General features: G+C 27.2%; 2 protein-coding genes across 3 annotated transcripts in view; one reads left to right on the top strand and one right to left on the bottom strand.

The window, feature by feature from the left end:
• Positions 1–6,184: 6,184 nt before the first annotated feature.
• LOC117177771 (speckle-type POZ protein-like) lies at positions 6,185–13,415 on the bottom strand. The gene is made up of 2 exons (XM_033368682.1): positions 13,315–13,415; positions 6,185–7,565 (listed from the first exon to the last, which is right to left on the bottom strand). The coding sequence occupies exon 2, from the start codon at positions 7,522–7,524 to the stop codon at positions 6,430–6,432; it is 1,095 nt and encodes a 364-aa protein (XP_033224573.1). The 5' UTR covers positions 7,525–7,565; positions 13,315–13,415; the 3' UTR covers positions 6,185–6,429.
• Positions 13,416–13,715: 300 nt separating this feature from the next.
• LOC117177844 (translation initiation factor eIF-2B subunit alpha) overlaps positions 13,716–15,296 on the top strand; it is an 11,428-nt gene continuing 9,847 nt past the window's right edge. The window contains exons 1-3 of one of the 2 annotated variants that reach the window (XM_033368832.1): positions 13,716–13,916; positions 14,004–14,105; positions 14,656–14,813. In XM_033368832.1, the coding sequence (XP_033224723.1) occupies positions 13,904–13,916; positions 14,004–14,105; positions 14,656–14,813 (273 nt within the window). In that variant the 5' untranslated portion in view covers positions 13,716–13,903. The remainder of the gene's footprint in view (positions 13,917–14,003; positions 14,106–14,655; positions 14,814–15,296) is intronic. The other variant, XM_033368833.1, reaches the window with a different exon arrangement.

Genomic DNA, 15,296 nt, shown 5'->3' with positions numbered 1-15,296 from the left:
ATAATCATGAAAAAAGTAAAAAAAAGAATTATTCACATCTAAAAAAATTTTTTCATAATTACACAAATTTAGGACCAGACCCACCATTCTCAGTTCTTCTTGTTTGTTATCCCAAATTTTGAAGTCGATGTGGAGCTTCGTGTGAAAATAAGTTGGGAAATAAAAAAATGGCGGTAAGGTAGGAATCTGGTACTTAGAAAATGGTCGATTTTACCAGTTTTAGGTTCCCCTGGCTTTTTTCCTAGAATAATAAATATTTTGTCTTAAAAATTTGGGAAATGATAGCGAACATGCTAACGGACGTCCCCACACACTTTTTTTTAGGGTAATTCAAAAAAGTTTTAATTTAGCAAAATGTGATTAATTTGTATAGCGCTTAGGAAATAGTATCGATTTTTTCAGTGTTAGATTCCCCCGGCTTTTTTCCTAGGATAAGAAATATTTTGCCTTCAAAATCTGGGAAATGATAGCGAACATGCTAACGGACGTTCCCACACACTTTTTTGTGTTTTTTTATCAAAAAATTTTTGATATTGCGAACAACGTGCGTGTATATTTCGAAGTTATGTGTGTTACAATTCCCCCGAGCGTTACTTCCAAACTACACAATATTTTTGGCCGAAAACTTTGGCCTTACAAATAAACATAGTAACTAATCTCCCGGAACTAACCTTGTTTGCAGCCAATGAAAAAATTTATTTCATAAATAATTTCCAGATTATCGGAAAGGCAGAGATGGAAAACGACGTAAACTCAAAATAATGCATATGCATAAAATTTTTATTTAGCACAATAATGTTTTTTTGTTATTATCCCTCAAAAAAGAGTCCGGGGACGTCCGTTATGATATTTTATAGCATCTCCGAATTCAGTTTTTTAACATTTTCATTTTTGTGGAAAAATAAAACCTGGGAAACTGTAAGTATCACATGCCCTTAAGGCCATGTAATACCTACCCCATTTCTACTTTACCGACATTTTTTTCGAAATAACTGAAGGCCACAAAAATTGAGTTATCGAGCTGAAAATTTAAAAAATTAAATTTGAAAAAAAACTAAGTGACGTTTGTATGGTTCTAAATTTGTAGAAATGCAAAATAAAAATATCAAAACTTTTCAAATAATATATTTTTTCTCTATTTCAAAAAATGTAGGATTATACAAACGTTATCTAGTTATATTCACGTAACTTCCTAAATGTTCAACTCGATAAAGTAAGTTTTGGATAAGTATTACATGACATTACAAAATATTGCGATATAAAACAATTTTAGAATAAAATTTAAAAGTGTCATATTTACTTCAACCGAAAAAGATTAATTTTCTATAATAAAAGATGTCGTTTCAATTAAAAACGACGAATTTCAAAAAAAAATTATTTTTAACCAAAAAGCTTTATTGACAATCAAATAATTTAACTTCAAAGCAAAAGAGACGAATTTTCAAGAAAATAGTTGAAATTTTTCAGAAATATGTGTATTTTAGCCTATAAAGATGAATTTTCAATCAAATGGTTGAATTTTTGAGCAAAAAAGATTAAACTTCAATTAAAACCATTTGCATTTTCCACCCAATAGTTAAATTTTCAAGCCAAAAATGCCACGTTTTTAGTAGATAATTAAATTTTCAACAAAACAGTTAAATTTTCAACCAAAGAGTTGATTTTTCAACCAAATAATTATTTATGCAACAAAATGGTTGAATTTTCAATAAAAATATGATATGATGACAGATAAATTTAAAAAATATGAATTTTTTACCAAAATAGATGAATTTTAAAACCAAAAAATCATTTTTTCCCCATAAAACACGAATATTCAACAAAATTGATGATTTTTCAAACTAATAATGGAATTTTCAAATATAAAATATAACTTTTCAACAAAACATGGAAAATGGAAAAAAGGAAATTTGAAAGCAAGAAGTTAGCTACCAAGAAGAGACGAATTTCCAACTAAAAAATATCAATTTTCAACGAAAATTGGAATGTCATATTTTCAGTTAAAAATACTAGTTTTAAACAAATAAATAACGAAATTTCAACAAAATGGCTCAATTTCAACCAAAGAAATATTTTTTAACAAAGTAATTCAACTTTTACACAAGTATTCGAATCTTTAATTAAAAATATGAAATTTTAAATTTTAAACTAAAATGGCGAATCTTGAACTATAAAGTTAAATTTTCAGTTAAAAACAAATTAATTTTCAACCAAAAAAAAACAAATAATTTTTCACCAAAGAGATGAATTTTCGAATAAAATTATGAATCATCAAACAAAAAAATGATTCTTTAAAAACGTGGCTCAACCTTCAACCAAATTGTTCAATATTCAGCCAAAAAGGGGTTTAATTGTAAATCAAAAACAGTTAAATTCAGCCAAAAAAGATGAATTTTCAAACAAGGTTTGATTTCATGGAATATTTCAGTTGATTCTTCAAAATCAAAATATGAATTTTCGGCAGCCAAAATTTTGTTTGCCAACATAATTGAATATTTAACCCACTAAGGCGAATTTTTAATCAAGAAGGATGACTTGTTAATGAAATTGTTTCATTTTCAACCAAACAATAACATTTTTTATCTATAGATATAATCGGCAGGGGGAAGCAACTTCATACGAAGTAATAGATAGAAATACAGGACAAATAAATTACTGACAAGAATATTATATCAAAGTGGCCGCAAAACTTCATTTTTAAAATTTCCTCATTTTTCCCTGACCATTTTTTTCCCCCAGACCATGAAAATTCAAGGACCAGAATCTTCATCTTGTAAAATTTTAATATAGAATTTTTTATAAACGGAATAAAACAATTTCAAAATAAAAAATTGCAAATTTAATCTCCTTGATACTTACTTAAAGAGCCCCTTATAGAAATTCCCTGACTTTTTCAAGTATTTTTCTAAAAATCCCTGACGTTCCCTGATCAATAAAATTCCCTAATTTTCAGACATTCCCTGAACTACGACCACCCTGCTTTTACCGACATCTGGAAACTATGATGTTTTTTATCACGTTAAAAGGGTTCGTGTCCGCGCTAAGAATATTTCAGAATTTGTCATATGATTAATGTTAAATTATTCGGCAACATAAATTAAATAAATAAACCTTATTCTTAAAACCTCATGTCTAATAGAGAATTAATTATCTTTAGCACAAACACAAACCCCTTTAGCATGACACAGAGCTCTTAAAAGTTTGAAAAATCAGCAACCGCTGATAAATAGAATCTTTGTCAAGAAACCCATCTTTTTTGTAAAATTAAAAAAAAAAATACACTGGGAATTACTTTTCAAACGAATTGGTACGGTAAGTTTCTATGTGCTTTTAGCTTGCTCAACTTACATTATCATTTCCTCCATTCCAACTTGATTTAAATTACATACTAGGTTCAATTTTCGTGTTCGTATAAAAAAGGTACGTTTTTAGGTCTCATAAAACTTTTTCATGCAAGAAGACGTATGTATGTGTTACTAAAATCGATCACTTACCGTTTTACGTTCCGAGCGATAAAAGGTGAAAGACTCAAATACGGAACGCAGCTATTCAAACACTTCCCTTAGTTTTACGAATTAAATTTAAATTTTTACGAACTAAGTTCCGTACTTATAAATATTTTTCAATTCTCGTCTTGAATATTTATTGAAGAAGGAAAAACAGATTCAATACAATTAAAAATTCGAACTCTTAAAAGTTAGAAAATTCGTATTTTGAAATAGTAAAGACTGAATTGCAAATTAAAGACTTCAGAGTGGAACTCTCGAATCTTAAAATTTTAATTTAAAAATGTTATATTTCAAAAGTTTTGCATTTTTAAATTAAACGATTTTTAATCAAATGCAGTTAAACTGCAAAATTCTACATTTTCAACTTTTATAAATTGTACAGTTCAATGATTCAGATTCAGTTTAAAAAATAAAAATCCACGTTATCATTTTTAATGCTTTAAATTTAAGAATGAATCAACAAATTTGAACATTTTTAAATTATATCATTTCAGGCAATTTCGACGTACAAACATAAAAAATTGTGATTAATTTTGTTTAACTTAATACTTTTTAAATTAGAAGTTGATTAATGTTAATTTTAAACAGTTTCAAATCAATAATTATTCATTTTTTATTTATACAGCAAATTTCTTTATATTTTTAAATATTCTGTACGATTAAAGTGAAACTCTTCTATAGCCCCGATTTGAAGGCTAACAGTAGGTTGGAACTAACTCATTATAGCCCGCTCCGCTTTTGTTTGTTCACGCCTGAGTGCTCGTCTGAGTGGCATCGATTCTCGGAAGGCTATAGAAGGGAGGGCTATTGAAGGTTTTCACTGTATTTTTTTTTAACTCAAATTTTTCTCAAAAATTCGATTAGCAGGATTAGACTTTATTTCGCTTCTCAATTAGTTCATAAGTGGATTTGTACTAAAGGACTGTGCCCAAGCACTGTTTTTAAATAAATTTATAAATAAATAAAAAGGAATATCAACAACATTTGTTTATTGTCTTAAAAACTTTCAAAATCCTTAAACAGCTTCAAAATTTGTTTAAAAATCTGGATTTTGTTTATAAACGTTTGAAATCTGTTTAAGTTTTAAACTATTTTTAAAAATTTTGAAAACTTCAAAATGTCTTCGAAGGAGATTTAAAAAATTATATTAATTTTAGGAATTTTAAGCGAGAAAAATTGAAAGTTGAACGATTAAGTTGTTTTTAAACTGAACCAAACTAATACATCAAACTTTGTTTTTGTTTTGAAATATTTTTAAATATTCACTGAAATTGTTCTTTCAAATTTAAACATTTTTTAACAAGAAATATAAAAAATGGTATTACCTTAAAACCTTTCAAAGTCCTTAAACAGCTTGGAAATTTTATTTCAAGACCTTCAATAATCAACATCCTGGTTAATTTTTTTTTAATCTTTAAAAAAAATCGAATTAGTTAAAAGAATTCAAAACTTACAAATTTTTTTTCGAAAGATGAAACGATTGTTAAAATCCTGCACAATAAAATGCCTGGAAATTTTCCAAATTCTTTTTTAACAATTTTGCAAATTTTTTGAAATCATTTTATATCAAACAAAAAAATTATTTTAAATCCTGTTTTAATTATTTGAAATCATTTCAAATTTTGAATTATTTTCAATTATTTCAGAACTTCTAAATACTTCATCAACGTACTTTTGTCATGTAAATTGTTGTTCATACATGAAACTTGAAAATTTTCACTTACAAATTAATTTGTTTAAATGAACTAAAATTTTAGCGTTCAAAGATTAAATTTAGCTCTCTGAAATTTGAAATATTCAAGACTTTCTATTTCAAAAAATTCAGTTTCAAGTTTTTGAGTTTTGAATAATTGATTTATAACTACTCGTTTTAAACGAGCAGTCAGATATTGCTAAATATTTTTTAAAAATCTTTTTCTTAATTAAGAAATTTTTAATTGTGTGGGTTAAAAATGGAACATTTAAGACTGAAATAATATTTTAATAGAATTTGTAATTTAATGGAAATAAATAATTAGTTAATAATTACAGTTGATCAACTAAAAAGTTTTTTTATCAAAAATTCTCAATTTCAAACGCTTTTAAGTTTTAATTGTTTCAAAATGAAGACCTATAATGTAACATTTTTAAATTCAAAGATTCTAGAATTTCGTATTCTAAGATAAATGATTTCGTACTTGAAATAGTTAACGCTTGAACCTAACATTTAAAAAAATTAAAAAATTGAACTTATTTAAAATATTGCAGTATACCATATGATATGAAATTTGTGATCGAGTGGGTGGATACATTTTTGTTCTAAAAATTGGTAAAATTTCCAGTCGAAATATAAATTTGTTGTTTTTTTCCCCGGTCTCAATTAATTTTACGGTTTCCCGGTTCAGAGGCCACCCCGTAATATCTTAATTTTTGTAACTTCACAATTTTTCACAAGTTTTGATCATTAAAAACTACTAAACTAGAAAAAAAATTGAATTTTCGACGATTTTTTTTTCAATTTAGAATTTATTGCGTTTGGATGGAGTTCTTTGTATTATTCGTTGACCGTGAATTTGAAGCTTAATTCCCGGTTTAAAAAAAGTCCCAGTCAGGCCAGGCGCTGATAATTCACACAATTTCATCAATTTTGTTCGCATCTTAATATTAATTTTTAAATGCAATAAAATGTCTAAATGAGTAAAATCAAAAAATATATTTTAAACTAACTTAAATACAGTTTGTTCACATTGAATACTTATAACAGAAGAGCATTAACTTGTAAATCGACACAGTACATCTTTGCGCAGGGAGTACACAAATATATACTTATATATATATATATTTATATATATATACATACTTTCTAAGACATAATTCGTATTTGAAAAGCCACGATCATATTAAAGAATCAAAAATCATAAGGGAGTATTTTTGTAAAATCTTATCTCTCTTGCCTCGTATCTACTTTAATTGTATGAAAATGTTCTACAACGCTGCAAAATAATTCTTTCACAAGCTTCGGATGAAGATCTATGATTGATTGAAATCCATCAGTTTTGATAATCTCCTGGACATTCAGTTTAATAAAGACCATTGCGCAGTGTTTTAAATTTTTCAAGTCGTGATCTTCCGCCCGGACTAGACGATCCGCGGCATTTTCTAAATTGATCGAACCGATTAAAGTTTGTTCGATAAAACATCGTAAATCAGGCATTTTGCAGTATGTAGCCGCTTCCAATAATTCTTCAACATAGTTTTGCAGATTGGGGCAATTTCCTGTGTACATGAAAGAGAGCAATTCACGTAAAATGGGAAGATCAATTTGTATTTGCAACTCATTGCTCTGTAAGGATTTGAATTTGTCATAAAACGATTTGCTTCTTGCCGCTAAAACTGCTCTGTGTACCGGGATTCTTTCGTCCTGGCAGATCAATGTCAAATCGCTGAAGTCTGAGTTTTCAAATAAGATGTCAAAATTTAAAGTTTCGATAATCGGACCACAATCTAAACATTGATCCCCACTTTGGCAAGAATATACGGGTTTTTTTAAGCTATTCACATAAGTGCTCACATCAATTTCTACAGAAAAATCAATGTCATTACTGGATTTATACAAGTTTCTTATATTCATTAGACTGTCGTGTGAAATATACTTCTCGAAACCGTAAGATTGAGATTCTGTTGGTGAGTTGTCGATCAAACTCGAATTGTAACCATGCGAGTTGTCGGCATTGATCATAGTAAACTTTAAAATCAGCTTGATTAAAGCCTCATTGGAACCAACGCAATTCAAATAAACAGATATGTACCTTTTTGCACCAGCTAGTGAAGTTCCCACTTTATCGTCAGTAAACTGTGTCAGTGAAAAGTACCATCTAAGATCTGGAATGTTTTTAATAAGAAAGCTTTCAGACTTTATCACTGATTTAGTTGCCATCATTTGATCAAAGTCGCCGATATTCCAGTGGTAGGTGAGCCTGGTATTTTTTATTTTTGTGAAAAAGTTGCCATCCAGGTCGTCTTTACGTTTACTCATTTTTCCAGCTTGAGGAACGATTATGTCGATTTCCGAGAAACCTATAACAAATAAATTATATACGTAATAGTATTTGACGTCGGTTTGGCACTAGTAGTAACTTCTTTCTAGTTGTTTTGACGGTTATATGCCTTTTGTCATGTAGATCCGTTACAAACTCTTGAAAATATATCAAGAAAATGGTTTACTTATATAATTATTGTCAAAATGACAGTGGATTTTTCGAATAGTGTTTTTCTGTTCTTTTTTTATCGAATCATTTCCATTAATTATGCCGTTGTTTATCGCTCCGGTGTGAAAATCAGGTTATAAAAGTGAACGCAGAGATTACCCAAAGACCCCGAATAAAAGAGTTAGGAGAGATGATTTCGGATTTATTTTAAAAGAATAATTTTAAGTTTTAAAGATTGTAAAATGTGGGTTAAAAGAATATGGAAGACTTTGAGACCATTTCTTTTAATTTTTACAAAATTTCCTAGGTAAGCTGAATTTTGTCAAGTTGTGAAAAGAAGTTCTTAAAATTCATGGGAAATTTTTAAATGATTGTTTTGCAAGGAATTTCAAAAGAAAATCGAAAAAAGATTACAAAACATTTTGAATTATTAACGAAAAACTTTTCAAAGTGTGAAAGAATTTAAAGCAAAATATTGCAATTTTGCCATATTATATTAAATTTGGAATGATATTTGAAAATTTTGAGAAAAATTCGTGTCAGTTGAAAATATTTTCAGGAATTTAAGACGTATTAAATAGATTACAAATATTTAAAAACTCGGAAACATTTTCAAAAATTTATCAAATATTTCTTGATTCCTTCCCAACTTCTAAAAGTTATAAACATCTGTTATAAGGACTCGAATTTTTATAATATTTTGTAAAATCCTATATTATAAAAAAATTTCTTAAAAATCTTCTAGATTCTTTTTTGACAAGCCTGAAATATTTAAAACTCTTTTAAATGTTCTCAAGAATCTTATGAAAATTATATTTACATAAATTTAAAAAAAAGGTAATAATACTTATTTTCTTGTTCTCAATTCTCAGAATTCAATTGCAAGTTGGATTTAATATAGCACTTCGAAAAAAAAATATCGATTAATTTAAGTGCTGCAAAAGATAAAATAATATTTGTTAATGGCAATATAAAAAAATGAGTTCTTTATCACTATATGCAAAAGTGTTTGAATATCCGGGACTAACACAAAATAACGAAAAAATGAATAACAAAATCATAAATTAGTAAGACAAAAAATTACCCAATTATAAAAGAAATGATTTGTTAAATTCCCATAAATATTTCTATTGTTGAAATTTAAGCTTGGCAAAATTTAAAATTTGCCGAAAATAATTAATAAATGATTAATTAAATTATTTGCCTTATTTATAATTCTACTAATAGCTCATAAATTAATAATCAATTTACTATGTTCAGCAGTTCAAAATTTCGAGAATTGAAATATTTGTGGAGATTTAATAATTCGTTTATTTTAAAAGTCGGTCTTGAAATCGGTGAATTTTAGTTTCGGATATTTTTAGATTTGGGATTTTATTCTTTGTTAATTAAAAATCTTGTCGTTATTTGAAATTTAAAAATTTTAATAATTGCATAACAACATATACTTTCGGGATTTTTTTCATTCATTTGTTCAATCGTTATTTATTTTTTTATTATTCTTTACCATTTGTGAATATCCATGCAATTTTTTTGTTTGTTTGAATTATTTCAATTATGCCGCTTTTTTCTATATTAAAGAAAATAATACGTATTTACGTAAGTCTCATTTACTACCTGAGTTTACACTATGAAGAAAAAATAATTTAAAAGTGTTTTTCATATTTATTTTGTAATTTTTATGCATTTTTCCTATGGTACATAAGGATATATGGTACATACATATGGTACATAAGGAATTATACTCAAAACGTAACAGCTCAAGGAAGAGGAGCCGATAGATTATGTTACGATTTGTTACGGTTTGGGGGGGGGGGGTCATTTATCTACGTGATTTTTGGAAATTCGCAAATGGAAGAAATAACTCGCAGTAATTGTACAGAAATATAACGATGGGTTCTACGAAGAATAGGCTATCTTTTTGTTACCGTTAAGAATTAGGCTAACTTCATTTTTTATGAAATTTAGTTAACACGTAGAAGTGTTAAAATAAATAAAAATCTTTTAAAATTTCTTGTTTTGAAAGTTATAGAAGCCTAAATTACATTATGAACTGCAATACAAAATGCTGAAATTTTGAATTCGTTGGAAATATTTCGAAAAATAATACGTTATTTCTTCCTCCTGAAAACTTAGCTAAATGAAGTTAGTCTAATTCTTAAGGCGATCGAAAAAATAGCCTAATATTCTTCGTAGAGCCCATCGATAATAATGTGAACTTAACTTTATATGTATAACAAAAGCTGGTGAATGAAAAACGAACCTAGCTTAATAAAATTTCAAAAATTCAGGGATTTAGACAAAAAGTCTAGCAAAAGTCAGGTGATTTCTATCACTTTAAATAAAAGTCAAGCAGAATAAATTTGAAAATTTTCAATTTTAATTTGAAATTCTTTTATTCCGTTTATGGAAGATTCTAGGTTAACAAGGTTACAAGTTATGCAACTATTTCGTTGAAAAATTGACAATTTGGTTTAAGTAATACTTTTTTGGTTTAAAGTTCAACTGTTTGTTGGAAAGTCATCTTTTTGGTATAAAAATCAAGTATCTTCGTATAAACTGTCCTTTGTGTTAAAAACTCATATTTTCATGTTGGAAAGTCACACTAAAATCTTTATTGGCTCAAAATTAAATTTTTGTATAGGAAATTTGTCTTTTTGATTAAAAAATTCATCTATTTTAGTAAAAATTTAATCTTTCTTGTATAAAAATGCGACTGTTTGGTTTTAAAATAAACTTTTTTGTCTGAGGATTGATATGTTTTGTTTGAACCACTTTATTGGGAAATCATGTTTGTTGAAGATTCGTATTTTTAGTTGAAAATTTAATTCTTTTTTTGTAATTTTTTTTTGTGAACAGTCATATTTTCTTGTTGAAAATCCCAGTTTTGTACGAAAAATTCGTCTTTTGGCTTGAAGTTTCAACAAGATAGGTACATTTTTCTTTCTTTCATAACTAAAAAATCTTTATTTGTTAAAAATTTGTCCTATTGCTTTTGAAATTGTTTTTTTTTTAGATGAAATATCATTTTTTTTGTTTAAAATATCAACTATTATACTTTTTTTCATGAGATTTCATCTTTTTAGATTCAAAATTTTAATATATTGTTAAAGATGTAATTACTTTGTGGAAAATTCACATATTTTGTTAGAAAATCATCTTTTATAATAAAAAAGTCATGTTTTGTTTAAAAAAATTTTGTATCTGAAATATTTTTTTATTCCGCTTATAAAAGATCATATCTTAAAAATATTGCAAGATTAAAATGCTGGTATTTGAATCTTAATGGTCAGGGAAAATAAAAAAATTGTCAAGGAAAATCAGGGAATTTTGAAAATGAAGTATAAAGGTTGAATTAAACTAAATTGTAAATGCAATTTAAAAAGTATTCTTACGTTTAACAGGGTGACTTTTTAATCGACGAAAAAAATCCCCGGTCATTTCCCAGTTAACAAAATTTTGCTATACAAAAACTCAACAATCTACACGTATACAGTGGAAACTTTTAATAGATTTCAATTCAACAATAATTTTAAATTAAATACAAAATCTGAACTTTGAAACTTTTATAAACTGAACAGTTGAAAGTTTTCTGGTAAAAAATGTAAATCCAAGCTTTTCTTTTTAATGCTCTAAATTTATGAACGAATGTAAATGTATAAATGAGTGTAAATGTCGAAAATCATAATGTTTTGAAGAAATTTTAATTTAGAACCATTATAACTTAAATGCTTTCAATTGTAAGTTACTTTTAATTAACAACTGTTAAATTGTTATTTATACATCAAAATCCAACTTTTACTTACAAATTATTTTTTTATATAGTACAATTAAAATTGTAAACTTTTGAAGTTTTAATTTAAACCTTTGAAATTATTTACTTTTGTGTCATTGATTTGTAATTGCTCATTTTAAATTATTAATCAAATATTGCTAAATATTTAACAATGTTCTTTTTTTAATTAAGAAATTTCAAACTGAAGAGGTTAAAATGAAATATTTTAGGCTAAACAATATTCGAATAGGATTTAACATTGAATAAAAGCATTTAATTATTAATCTATTTATCTCAAAAACCCCACAAGTGAAAATACGATTTTGCTATTTTTTGCCGTTAATAATTATTTTATGCGGGGTTTTAATAGAAATTGTTTCTGATACATTAAATACTACTTTTTACAAATAATTATAGGTTTAAATCAATTGTTTAAGTAATTTATTGTTTTTAGCGATTTGTCATTAGAATAGAGTTAGAAAGTCGCAGCTTTTCCGAATTTATCCATTTATTTTTAATTTTTCAGTTGTATCGAGGCAATAATCAATTAAAGTTAACAAGAGTAATTGGTTAAACAATGTTTTATTATTTTTTATAATCTTTCACTCGAATAATACTACAAAGTTGCAGTTTCTTTCTAAAATTTTCTACTTTTGATCCACTTTCCAATTAAATTGAGGTAATAATTTATTCAAGTTAGGAAACAGAGTTGCTTAAACAATTTATTATTATTTGAAATTATATCCTTTTTGAATAATGTTGGAAGGTTGCGGTGTTTACAGAAATTTTCAACTTTTCGTCTACTTTTCACTTAGAGTGTAACATTAATTAATTATATTTGATAAAAAAGTTGATTAAATAAATCATTGTTTTTGCCGACTTTTCACTAGACAATGAATCAATGCAATTTAACAAAGGTTTTTAAAACTAATTATTATTTTTTATAACTATCATTTCTATAATAATGTTAGATAGTGGCGACATTATCTGTAATTTTTAACTTTTAGTGCACGTTTTACTTATTCAGATAATAATGAATGCGAGTTGAGAAACATAATTGTTTAAAAAATGTATTATGGTGTCTTTTAGAGTAATGCTAGAATTTTGCGGGGTTTTCTGAAATTTTCAGCATTTCTTGAACTTTTCAGTTATGAAAAAATAATAAATATTATTATTAGTTTAAACAAAAAGGATCTCAGTCACTACTTCAAGAAAAATGTACAGATTATATAATCCATATAGAACATTTGAAGAATATTTCAAATATCTATCAATCTAACTGCTTGATAATTTTATTGTCAAAACTTAGAAGCATCTTTAATTTGGTTGTAAAATCCTTGTTTAAAAATCAAATTAAGCAGATTTCTTTATCAAATAGAAAGTTTATATCGTACAATAATAGGAGAATATTTGAATATATTTGAATGGGCTGATATACTGAAATTAGTTTAAAATTACGGTTTTGTACTAATTCCACTATTTTAATTAATTTAAACGCATTCAAGTATATTCCTACTGCGTATCATGTCAAATTTTAAACTCTTAGCTATTTAAAATGTCAATTATACACTTGCGACAATAGATTATTTTGTTAATTTGTAAAATAAACTAATTGTACTCTAATAGTACACGCAAACTTTTAGGCCCGTGGATTTTTTAAATTAAAATAATTTGCTATTTCAGCCCATCCTACCGTAAACAAAATTATAAACAAAAAATGATTTTGAGGTTATGCCGCGCAAAACAGCTATCGAACCTCGCTAAATGGAAATGCCGTTTACTTAAAAATAATCTCAAATTCGGGAGCATATTATAATTCAGAAAAAAAAATTTATTTACTTACCTCTACTTATTATTAAAGAAAGTAGTTCTTCATTAGGAATAAAACCAAACAAAAAGGTTTATCAGATTTATGCGCTTTCATGTGCTTTCATTGATGCAACTTGACAGTTGCGTTCCAACATCACTGCGCATGCTCTATGCGATCTTTTCAGTGCATTTTGGGAAAAATCTTCTAAGATTATTTCTAATTCTTGTTGAATTTTAATTGGTGATATAAATTTGATTTTAAAAATTGTCATTTTTAAAATATCGAAAGCTAAACTAAAACTGAAAAACATAATTTATATTGATAAATATATTTAGGAGAATACATAAAAAATTCGAAAACCTTCATATTCCATTCTCGGACATCCCAGGTGTAAAAATGGTCACATACATTCAGGCGCTCATATCAGCATGTGATAATATGACATAACCTCACAAAATTACACTCGACGGGCCTCGGTTGCTCTCAGCTGTTCAAAAAGTTACAGAATTGCATCATGCAATTTTATTTTATTTATTAAACGGTTTAAAGCAACGTTAAAAAGTGACTTTAGTGATATAGTGAATTTTATCATCTTGACGAGACTTAACTAGAATTTTTAAATATGGAGGAACAGGGTAAGTTCTAAAAAAAATTTCTGGAGGCCTTTACACTAACCCGTCCACTATCATATAAGCATATTTTGCATGTTTTGTTAATTTTAGAAATTTGCCGATACTTCAGCGATATTATCAAGAACGAAAAAGATGTTTCGGCTGGAGTTGCTGCTATCCGAACCCTTCTTGAAGTGTTGGAACACTCAAAATGTAAGTTTAACTTTTGAACATGATTTGTATCAAAATCTTCCATTTTGTTGTAAAAACCTTGTTTAAACAAAAAATACAGTAGATTTTTCATAAATTTGTCTTTGAATTTTGTTACAAGATGTGTATTATATGTTTTTAACATTCAAATTAACAGGACTTTTTATGACTCCAACATTCAAATTAAACATTTTTTTTTTACATTACATAATTCTATTTTTTCAAATAATTTGTATTTGATTTTATATTTAACTGTATATTATGACTCAATGTGGTCATTCGAAAGATTTTTCTAAGCCGCAGCTACCAGTACCGAAATTTCGGTACGAATAGCCGGATTTTGTTGATCCTTGTAGACACACCAATTTTTTAAGCGTATCAGATTTGTCCAATCCAAACTTCCTGCTCCTTTTTTTAAATTTAATTTTTGATTAGAATTTCCGTCTCTCTAGACATCCCTTACATGATCGACCATCGGAATTTAAAAAAAATATATTGAAATGACTTACTATTTTTCAATTGATAACTATTAAAAAAATGTATTTATTTGCAGCTGAAACTGTACAAGAATTGCGATTTTGTTTACAAAATGCAGTGGTTGCAATGAGATCAACTGATCATCCAGTCACTGCTATTGCTTCAGGAAGTGAACTCTTCCTTCGATTCATCACTTTAGCCACATTAGACACCCCGGTATGTTTTAACAAATACGTAGGTACACCTTTACAGTAATTATAGGAAACTTTTTTTCTTCTTAATTCATCAAATTCAACCTATTTTACTATTCAATACTTTACGAAAAATGTACAGGGTGGCTGCATTTAACACAAAAAAAACTGAAAATTATTATTACAAAATTTTGACACGTTTATTAAAGAATTCATGTAGTCACACTGAATTAAGTATTCATATTTTTCTCCGAATATTAGTTTAGGGGCCATCCATAAATTGTTTCACACATTTTTTGTCCGTTTTTTATCCCTCTCTTCCCTTATATCACAAGTTATAATAAAGTGGTTGACACCCCCTCCCCGCATATACCAGGTGTATACATATGAAACCGGTATTTTTTCAAGAAAAAAACACATTTTTGCATCGATGCAAATAAGTGGTAGTCGGATGGAGCCAAGTCTGGTGAGTAAGCGGGGTGGGGTAGCGGTTGCCAGCTGTACGACTCAACCAATTCCCGAGTCA

This window comes from Belonocnema kinseyi, chromosome 8 (assembly GCF_010883055.1).
Source record: "Belonocnema kinseyi isolate 2016_QV_RU_SX_M_011 chromosome 8, B_treatae_v1, whole genome shotgun sequence".
Taxonomy (NCBI): Eukaryota; Metazoa; Arthropoda; class Insecta; order Hymenoptera; family Cynipidae; genus Belonocnema; species Belonocnema kinseyi.
This window is presented reverse-complemented; position numbering and strand designations above follow the sequence as displayed.

Excerpts from the sequence above, each read along its gene's own strand:
- LOC117177771 (XM_033368682.1), bottom strand. The coding sequence starts at position 7,524 with ATGAGTAAACGTAAAGACGACCTGGATGGCAACTTTTTCACAAAAATA.